This window comes from Bactrocera latifrons, unplaced genomic scaffold, assembly GCF_001853355.1.
Source record: "Bactrocera latifrons isolate USDA-ARS-PBARC rearing strain unplaced genomic scaffold, ASM185335v1 scaffold_183, whole genome shotgun sequence".
NCBI classification, from domain to species: domain Eukaryota; kingdom Metazoa; phylum Arthropoda; class Insecta; order Diptera; family Tephritidae; genus Bactrocera; species Bactrocera latifrons.
The window spans coordinates 268,355-279,834 of record NW_017535330.1 but is presented as its reverse complement, the minus strand read 5'-3'; the positions used below and the strand labels follow the sequence as shown (position 1 = coordinate 279,834).

General features: G+C 34.1%; 1 protein-coding gene across 1 annotated transcript in view; it reads right to left on the bottom strand.

Moving 5' to 3' along the window:
• The window catches only part of LOC108967346 (adenylate kinase isoenzyme 5), a 17,966-nt gene extending 10,123 nt beyond the window's left edge, over positions 1–7,843 (bottom strand). Inside the window, exon 1 of the mRNA XM_018930685.1 lies at positions 7,645–7,843. Coding sequence (XP_018786230.1) covers positions 7,645–7,666 — 22 coding nt within the window. The 5' untranslated portion in view covers positions 7,667–7,843. The remainder of the gene's footprint in view (positions 1–7,644) is intronic.
• Positions 7,844–11,480: the final 3,637 nt, after the last annotated feature.

Genomic DNA, 11,480 nt, shown 5'->3' with positions numbered 1-11,480 from the left:
CTTACTTGTTATGGTATTGTTTTAAGATTTAATGACTTCATTCGTTTTTCTATGTTGCAGAACTTTGTTATCTTATGAGATAGCGATCAAACTACAAGCATTTAAGAATTCAGCAAACAAAATTTTGTAAACGAAATATAAAGAAATATCGTGATTTACGGTCTCCAGCAAGAGTTAATGCTTCCTCAGAGCAAACATTAAAACTTAGTATATTTTAAAATTATTTAAAGTTTTTATGATTTTTTAAAGAATATATTTTCTCGAGTGCTCATAACTGTATTAATTTTTAATTATTCCATTCTGGAATTATGTGCAATTATAGCACGAATAATAACGGCCTTGCAAACAAGAGCTTCATGAATAACATAGTTATTGTGGTGACAACAGTAGAAAAGTGGCCACGTGAAAAATATGTCAATTAATTGGTCCCATTGGGAAAATCAATATAATTTATTTTGTACTGCAGAGCTGAACTATGTGTTTGTGTTTAAATATATTCGATATCAGTGAGTTAATATGTACTTATATACACACAAATACATTTTTCTTTGTTCAAATATTTGGAAATTTATGTATTTTATATGTAGGGAYATGGTGGGAATTTTCTGAGAAGTTTGCTTTTTTGCCTAAGCAAGTACATTTTGACTTACTAATACTAACACTTTTGTTTGAACTTGTGCAGAATCACTTTATCGTGCCTCCTGGTATTGAGGTTATAAGCAGGCCAAGCTTTTKCGTTTGAAATGGATTTTTATCGTGCAAGGTCTCCAATTCACCGTCTTCATAGGTTTTTGGGTCATCACAGAACACTCTATGGTGTCTCTCTTAGTGTTGAGTTTATAAGCAATTCGARTACCTTGTTTCTGAATCATTTCCAGTGCTTGTAGTCGCTTTGAAATKACTTGGCGGATGATTTCCAATGTTGGGATTGCTTGTGTCTATGGTCTTTCTTCACGCGGAGGGTCGTTAATCTATGAACGTGACACGTAGTTTCACTTGCGATAGCACCTCCGTATATTTTTTGGAGTACGCGAGGTGCTTCGGCCGTCGATTTCTTTCTTTAAAAAAAAGAAAATCAACACTTCGCGCTAATTACGATTCTTTAGCAAAATGTCGGACCTATTCGCACAACCAGAAGTATATGRTACATAAGCCATGGCACTAATATTGAGGCGCAGTTTAATTCTCAAATATCTACAACTGTTGACAGCTAATTAGAAACGACACCTATTTTGATGTAACTGATGTTATTTACCAATACATCGCGTATATTTATTGGTTTTTCACTTATTTTATTGAAACCTATGTTAAACTTTAACTCTAATAGTAAAAAATTTGTTTAAAGTTCGTTTTTGGTTTGAAGATTTAGACAAAAACATGTGGAGTCAACGATTTGAGTACGACAACTAATCAGAAACGAAAATATTTTATWAACAAAAAGTAATGACTTGYTTACTTTSAGTTAGTATTTTGTTGGYTATCTCTTTTACTTTAATAYAGCTTCACATCGATTCCGGATTCAGAGCCTTATAACGTGACAGGTCACTAATGGTGTAGCTTGCCATGTCGTTCTAATTTCATCATAAAGAACATCCAAATTTGGGATATTTTTGGTRCATATGGCTCTTTTAACACCACCCAGAGATGTTTTATAGGGATTAAGTCTGAACTGGACGATTTAAACTCCAAAATATTGATAGAATTTTCATTAAAAAACTTTTGTGTCAACTCAGACGTATGCTTTGAATTGTTATATTCCTTATAACAGGCAAATTTTTCTCAGCCTATGGCAACATGAAATTTTTTAGGATATCGGCTTATATCTCCTTGCTTAAAATTCCACTAATCTTATGGAGAGGGCGAACACCATTCCAGATAAAACATTCCCACATCATGATTGATCCTCCACCTTACTCAACTACGCGTGGAACATAGCGAGAATGAAATTCTTCAATTTTGGACGGCGAACATACCTTCGACCATCAGGACCAAAGCGATTAATTTTTGTTACATTGTTCCAAACGACATAACTCCGTTGATTTGTTGTCTTAGGCCAGGGGTCGGCATGAGAGGATCTGTCACTGTGTTGGTGAGCACGAAAAAAGTAGCCCATTGAGAAATTGAAATTAAAATKAAGCAAATTTTATAAGAAATATTACAAAATAAATAATTGTTCAATAAAATTTTTAAATTAAATATGTTTTTACTAYGTTTTAGCAAAAATGTATGAAAAAATTCAATTCAACACTCAATGTTTGATTATAACTAAGTTTTTGCAAAACTTTACTACACATTTTTTTAATAAAGACTCCATCGGAAAACGGCTTACCCTGCCTAACAATCTCCAAACTAATGGAACTTGAAAGCTGTGTTTTTAGGTTTTCATCAATACGTTCACTACAATCTAAGTATTCGTTTTTACGTAACCAATCAGATATTTTTTGCAAAAATAAATAATTAATAATRTAATGAAAATTAACAAAATGTCTTTTAGGGAGATATTCCCTATTATCTTTACAAGATTTGTAACATAAAAGGCATTGCATGGCACCAACGGGATTTAGAATCATAAAATATTTCTCGCAAGGCACATTTGGTTTTGCGATATAGTATAGCGTGATGTTAATTCGTTATCCTTGTTGCTGGCTCCACAACGACTGAACGGTAGACCGAAGCGTACGTGTGAAGTTAGTTTGCACAATTGTGCTAAGAAATGCCGACCACTGTCTTAGACCAATAAGAGTTGGTACAGTCGACGCGTCGTTTCTACGAATTTTAGTCAGAATTGGGTTCCTGCTTGCTTCGCTGCCGTGAAGTCCAGATTCGACCAAACGCCAGGTCATTGTGTGCTTGAAGATTTGGAYATTGTATTCACCATGAATTTTATGTAGAACGTCATTGGAACTCTTTTTGGGGTCTGCTCGGGCGATGGTAGTAATGCTGCGGTCTATTTCTGTTGCAGTTTTTCGGGTTTTTCTTTTCGTTGGAAATAGTTTAAAAATTCTGTACATGCTTAAGGACATTGAAAATATTATTTTTTTTAACCTGATTCAAAATTTCTTTATACGTCTTTTCAGACTGATGAAGGTCAAAAATATAGCTGCAAAGGGTAGCTGTACATCTGCAGCTTTTCCTCATTAAAAAATATGAATAATACATTTTAATATATTTTAAACTACAACTTTGAACCACACCCTTGCCAGAAATCAATAATATTATTAATAAATGTTACTACCAGAAGGAATCTTAATTATTTAAGCAACTGTTTCAAATTAGCTGTCGCACTTAATTAGCCTTTTATATCGTAACGCATTTACTATTTGGTTAAAAATTAAAAGAACTTTAACTTCACAACTACAAAAYAAAGTGAATTAAGTAGTATATAGAGTAGCACGAACGATACAAGACTTTTAGGAATATATATAACGGTATATCAAAAATGTTTATCATTATAATCATCAACCACCTAAAGAAAAATGAACGTTTTTAATTAGTAGGCCGTAGGTTCAGTTTATCACATTTTGGATATATCGAAATCGATCACCACTAACGGCTGCAGCCATTTATTGACAAACAGCGGGAACTTAGTTGCGCCCCAAATAAGACAGACAACATAGTGAATCATATTAATCATCAATAATTGCTTTTGGTTGAAAGTATGGCACTCATGATAAAAACGTCACTCGAAAATCTTAGTCATAGAAGCTATTGGTCTAAACTTGCCGTTTTTTCAGAGCTATAATGTTATAAACTTAGCACAACCTTTTGGAACTTCCCACATTTAGATTTCCGTAAAATTTTTCTCCTTAACACCACAAATGTCAATGTCGGGCATTCAAATATGAATAAATAGTTAAATATTTGCATATTAGCAAACAAAATGACATACAAGCACACACATGTTTAAGCGCATTCATGTTAGAGAGCAGTTAACACATAATTACCATGGCACGCATGTCCGACTAAGTTCTGCAAATATACAAATATCTATAAAATATGAAAGTTAAATATGGGTTTATACATAGTAATCTATAGTGTCCGTTCAACCGCATTCACTGGCATTGGCAGTGACATTTCGCTATGGTATTGAAGTAAGGTCAATATTGAATGTTTTTATGTATCTCGAATTGGAAAAWTTCTCTTTAAATAATAAAAATAAAATGGAGGAATAGAAACATTGTCGCAGTCTGAATATTTAATAAACAGTCGTCGTTAATAGATACATATTAAATAGTGGACCTGCCATAATCATGCACAACTTGCCCTCCCCCCACTATAACTGTGTTGGCTATTCGACTAACGACTGTTGTCCAGCGAAGAGAGGGATGCACCAGTTAAAGGATTTTGTTGTATGCCATTCTTATGTGGTTTACAATGACTCTATCGTTCTAGAACTTATGAACTTGAATCKTCACAAACACATACATATGTATACATATACTTGTTGACAATTGCAAATGCCGCTCATACGCCCACGCRTAGAGCAATTGTTCTATTTCATTCTAGAAAATATTTCCACGTATTACTCGTTCATTGCAATTTTTATAGGTTAGTAACATTTAAGATTTTTTTATACTTTGTATTTTGTATGTTCCAAAATATATGCAATAGCGCTAAGAAAAGCATTATCTTGATATCTGTCAGCCAGACGTAAAAACTTTTCAAATTGATATTTCGAAATATTATATGTATGTATATAGGTTGTCAAGTCTTGCGGTATTTTTTTAATGAATTTTCAATTGTATATAAAAAAAAAAAATAAAACTCATGCCCAGCTCTTGACCGAAGCTACGGCTGCCACTATGCCGGTCTCTTTCGACCAATTCGCGTGGCGCATCTTCGACCACCTCCACACCAGAACGAAAACGATGAAGCCATCGTTGTGCCACGGAAATGGAAACTTTCTCGGGTCCATAAACTGYASAAATTTTATTGGCGGCTTGAGGTGCATTTTTGCMTTTATCGTAGTAGTACTGTAAAATATGCCGTATTTTGTCTTTATTTTGCTCCATGTTTGCGACGMTATAACTCACGAACRACKTAAAARAAACGACAATMAATCAAACAGGTGTTAGCGCGTGAAATGAGCTTTCCAAAAAGRTATAGCATGACCCGATRCGATGAATAAAACTAGAACTACGCRCTCTCAGCGCCAACTAGGGAAACTTTTTTGACAACCTAATATATACATAGATGATACCTAAAATAGTTCATATTTAGGATGCAGAAAAAGGCTTCGCCGCCATAGAGGCGACTATTCCGGACAACGGATCTCAATATTTGGCCGTCGACTACCAAAAAAGTTTTAGACATTAGCGCATACGTAAATAAGCAAAATTATCTTAAATCTGACTGTCTTCTACACAGAATTATATCCAGCCAACAACCCTCGATGTAAACTTTTAATATTGTGTATACAATTGTGATAACTTTACCATTAATTAAACATTAGCTGCTGTTGCCAGAASTACTACTACGAGCAAAAAATACTTTGTTCATAATTTTAAAAATTTAATTTATTCTTGAAAATCTTTGAGGTCCCCCTCAAAGTAATCCAACTTGGTCCGATCTACTTGTGCGCGTAGCGATTCACGTTTAAAGTTTCAATTGACTCAAAAAGGTTTCCTTGGAGCGGCCGTTTGAATTTGCTGAATAGCCAGAAGCCACTCGGAGATAAATCAGGCAAATACGGTGRTTAAAAATTTGRTGAAAAAYYMWKRSRAWYMAWKSMRKWWKSSRMSGGGSYTTWWWRKWRKWWWRKWAMCMAARRKTKKYSGCCCATAATTCCGGCCTCCATTTGCAAATAGCTTCGCGCAAACGACGCATAACACTCAAATGCTATTCCTTGTTGATAGTTTGGCCGGTCGGAAGGAATTCGCWATCTACCATACCTCSATAATCGAAGAAARTTGTGARCATAGCCWTGATTGTTCGTCAGTTTYCGAGTTGTCGTCCGTTTCCGGGTTATAAGCGGAGATCTGAGACACGTCGATATTAATAATACGTTTCATGACATCCTGGCAGTCGTGGTAGTATCAATCAAAAACACTTGCTCTCGACAAACAATTATGACTTTTTGAACTTTTATTCCACACACAAAATTTAWTGCACTTCTTTATTGAATAATTTAGTATATCTTAAAAACGTCAATTGTCTCATTCAACTCAATTTTAAGATCATCTAAAAAATTGTAGTTTATTTTATTGAAGCATATCAATAAAATAAACTAAAATTGTAACAAACTCATTTTAACGTCTTCTGCGTTCTTCGTTACTTCTATGGCCTGTAGGAGATTCAGCAAACCGCTAGCATATGRTTGGTGAAAAATTCGTAAACTCTTCGATTTTGAAAATYAGCAGTTCTTTAKRAAGGGGAGCAGATGCATATCMCGTGATATATGTAAATATTTCGTCAAAATTCAGTAAAATTGTAAAATTATTTTCTCATAAACTACTGAAGATAAATCGATGAAATTTTGTGAACCCAAAGAAAGATTTCCCTGCTATATTATAAATATTTTTTCAAGGTCAATTTGTTTAAATAATAGTATTAACCACAATTTTTTGTTGAACAATTGAAATTTTAAATGTGTTCTTTACGCTAAAAAAACTGTGATTGTGTGTATGTGATCTATCTGAAAATGTGAAATGTGAATAATCTAAAAAACATTTTTGTTCATTCATGCCCTTCCAAACATTCTTTTGTCCTCCTACCTCTCATAACGTATRGAGCATCGATCGTTGCGCAGYGCGAAGAAAAGCATAAATACAACGATCGCATATATTCATATACTCGTATTATTTTCTTTATAAACATAAACAAATCGCTGCCATAGCAACAGATAGGTACTACCACACTCTATTTTGTCCCCTCTGAACCACCCTGTACTTCTGAAGAAATTCACCAATACAAAAAGTTTTATCTGTGTATTCTTCTATCTTTTAAAAGCTTCTGCAATAGTCATTGTTTGGTACTCCGAGTCTGCTGGCCTGTCTGCCAATTAGATAGTGACTTTTTATATTATATCTGCAAGTAGCCAAAGGCCTCTTTTTCGGAGTCTAATTATAGGGGTGTGTCGGGTCTGGCTAGTTCATCTGCTTCACTGTTACTAAGAATTTAAGCTATTTGATCTAGTAAGAGATCAAGACATTCTTTCCCTATCTTTATGAAAGCAAAAGAGATTGTTTATCAGAAYAAGAAGCTTTCTTTTTCATTGCAGTGATCTGGTAGACCGAAAACGATTCTGGTGTTTCAGCTTGCTAAAAAGACACCACCTCTCACTCGATTATCTAGTTTGGAGCCATACGCTAAGATGCTCACCTCCTTGTGTCCCTGCCCAACTCACCCCTTTCCAACTTCGGTGCCAGTTACTTACAGAACAGGTCTTTGCCAGAAAACATTCCTCAAATAATTATGTGGACTGCAGCCGATTTTAAAATCTTTAGCTTGAATAAGAGTATTTTTAAATACATATCTACCATAACTAACAGCGAGTAGAAGTTAAAGTACCTGTTTACTAATAAACAATGCAAAGTCAGTAACGGTAACGTAATACGATTAATCCAAAAAAAAACTGTTAGATGCTTACGTGGATTAATCAACTCTCCAAAAATTCACTAATTCTACACTGAAAACTTAACTCACCTGTGTCTAAACAAATACCCATTATCCATTCGGTAGCCAGTATAGCGGAATCGGCGCTATTTTCGCTGGTTGGTAGTTGCCTTTAAGTGGGCGAACGGAGGGTAAATCGAACAGAAGAAAATTTATTGTCACTGGTGCACTATTACAAATGTCGATTTCTTTGTGGCGCCACAATTTAGTAGCGTCAAGTTATTATGGACTTAATTTACGCCCAATTATACAGGTTACAATGAGAAATGATTTCACTTTCACCGCAAATAATAACYTCATAATTCATTACAAGCAAGTTTTAGGAGCAAAAGATTTGTGTACGCTCGGTCGGCTATCCCCTTGGCCCATGGCGCACTGTAGAAATTACCGTTATTTGGATATTAGTTAAGTAAAGTTGTCAAAATTCGTTAGGATTCGTAAAAAACAAAGATATTCCATATATGCATTTTTTGCACATTCATTCCAATCACTTAAACACACATATTCTGGTAAAATACAATTTTCAAAAATCCAGCTAACGCATTTGTACTTTGAGGTTAGRTAAGTGTGTATGCATGTTTATGCTTTGTTTTTCTTTTTCTATTCACTTATTTATTTTGATTCACTTTTGATCAGATTAAATTTATCACGCAATGCGTAGACCGCTTGTGGCACGTTTTACATGTTGCACGGTCGAAATCGAACTAAATTTTCACAATGACAAAAGGCGCAGTTTTAACTTTCCGGTTATCGTGTGACTCGAACAGTTAGTCCTTCCAGGAGCTCTACCAACAAACAAGTAATACACACATTCGTGGAAGTCGTGCAAGTTGAAGAGAGACGATGTATTTCTAGCCCTAATACAGTGGGCCATTGTGTTAGGGGCAGTTCAGAATTTAAACTTTTATATCTCAGTAACTTCCTCAAACAAATTACGTGGTTTAGGCTTTGAAAACAGTAACTGTAAAATTCAAAATCAACGTGTTTACCTGGTAGATCCTAATATCCTCCTATTGTAAAATATGATCGACAGTGAGGTAGAGTGTCGAAGTTCTATTCTTGATCTACAAGAATCGCAAGCGAACGCCTGCTTGACAAAATCGCAAATTTAAAAGAAATCACTGACTGAGAGCTATTCTGAAGCAAAAAATATGTACTACAACGAATGTATCGAATTAAGAAAATTCGAGCTYTGCCAAAAATGTGCTTAATTATGACTTGAATTTTTCAGCAAGCTGGAGATTAGAGAAAATCCGAAGTCCCAAGACATATGAATTCATATATGTRTCTACTTGATGGAAACTTAAAATAGAATTAAACACGCGATTCGAGGACAACAAAATCAAGAGCTCCTCTCTCCAAGAAGCGGTTAATTTGTCGAAACGATAATTAGCTTAAAAACTGTTCAATCAAGATCAGTTCTTGTTGGAAATACTTTTTTATTTGACACGATGTCTTTATGCATAAATTATTGTCGCATATAAAATTGTTCAGATCGGGCTCAGAATATAGCTGGAATACAAACTCTGCGATCAAAATGAAGATCTGATATGGAAGACTTACTTTTTATTACTGTCGAAGCCAATGCTAATATCTCTAAAGATAATCTCTGATTATATAATAATTTTTAGATAGAACCAATACAGCATAAAGCTGACTTACATACTGATCGATAAGAATCTGGATAAAGATCTTCATGGAAGTTCCTTTCCCTTAGTTTACAAAATATGTAAAATTGGTCAGAAAAATTTCGAATATTTAAATTTTAGAGAAACTTATGGGCGAAAGSTTCATTTATTTCACTTCATACCCATAGTGTCACTTTGTGAACTACAATAGTACAAAGACATGCCTTCAGTTGATGAATATTTAATAAGCTTTTGTATGTTATTGTATTGTGCAAATTTACTCTCTATTTCCCCAAAACTCTCCGGCTGGAAATAAATCAAACAAAACATACGTTTAATATTCCAGTAAGTTACTAGAAATATTGATGTATAGGAATATATGTAATTATAATGAGAACTACTGTCATTTCTCTGCACATGCACTCTAGCATACTCGTGTCCTGTTACTCAACGCTGTTCACTGGGCGCTCGTGATAGTCAACGGTTTCTTCTCAAATTTTCTATTTACAAACACATATGTACATACATCATCTAACATACACCTGCTTTATTTTATATTCTTATTCAATGTAATTCTCATATTTGTAGCGGGCGGTGTTTTTACTAACTAATAACAAAAACTAACAGCCTAAGTTGGTGCGGGTTTTGTTAGGATTTTTGCAGTTGTGTGCTCACACAAAGGCGCAGGTGTTTTAATTTCGTTGCTATTTCACTTGTAACGATATTTTATTGACGGATAGAAAAAAATAATTACAACAATTACTTTAATCATATACTATATATTATTTTTTCATTCATAGTTTTTCAGTTAGGTGAGCTCTCTTTCCGCTGTTACGTTTTTATGCGGCACGTAGTTTTATAGGTGATTTTATCGTCATCACGATTTAATCGCCTATGTTACCTTCAACTCTGCTCACATCCTTCCGGGTGGACCTGCATGTGTTTCGGTTTGTAGGCAGATACTTCATGCTTTAATTTTATTGCTGACGCTGCGAGATGTGTTTTCGAAAGGCTAATTAAATTATGAACAGTGCAAGTTTCCATTCTCACGCAACATTTCAATAATTCAAATTTTATTAATATATATTATACGAATACACGTTTACTTTGTTTTAATACGCTTTCATTTGCATCACTTGTATTGTTTACTTACTTGCTTTAGTTTTGCAATTAGAAATCAATGCTTTTTAAATGTTACATACTTTTAGGCGCATCCTTTTGGTGAGCCACAAAGAAATGCAGTGTTTTGCACCGGGAGAATCGTTTAAAGGATATTACTTGAGAGAGATGCACCAATTAYGGCACAACGTTGAGTTTCTGTTTATAGATGAAATGTCTATGGTACGGTAGTTCAAAAGTGAAAAATAAATACAGTTTATAAAACTAAAAAACACGCTATTAAAGCACATCAAACTAAAAAGTGAAAAATAATCTTTCAAAAATAATGAACCAAAAATTCGTATATTATTGTAAAAAAATCGTGGGGTGCTTTGTGACATATTTTTGATATATCGAGCCTCTTCTTCTGCGTATTTGTCCGCGCTGTATGCAATTCTTTTCAAAAGAAAACAAAAATTGTTAAGCAAATTAAATGTTTTTATTTAATGTGAAGTACAATCGATACAATTAAGTTCTGAATATAACATCATTCAAATGGCCTCCACGACTTCTTTTACAATAACGAATTCGATGAACCCAATTTTCAAGTACTTTTTCCACTAKATCAAGTTGTATGCCATGAATACCACGTTCATATTGACGTCTAAAGCTTGAAAAAACTTTAAATAACCCCACAAGAAGTAGTCTAATGGTGATAACTCATAACTTTTTGTAGGTCATTCGATATCGCAACTTCTTGAAACAATCGAATATCCAAACTTTTCTCGAAGTTATGCGGTTGYTGCACGTGCTGCGTGGCACGTAGCCCAGTTGTAAATTTAGGTGAATTTAATGGATTTCCAATATAATCAGTGGATTTTTTTGCACCAGAATCGACAATTTTGTTTATTTACCGCAACAGTCAGATGAAAGTGAGCTTCATGTGGGAATGTGATTTTTTAATTATTTATTATTATTATATAATCATAATGAAGTTGTAAACATTGCTGAATACAATGAAAAAAATTACAGAACATAACATACATTGTATTAAAAATGGTCGAAACGCTACTTATCATCTCTATTGTAATGTCCGGTATAAGCTGCTCCAAAGCAATTAAATGAACAAACTCATTAAAG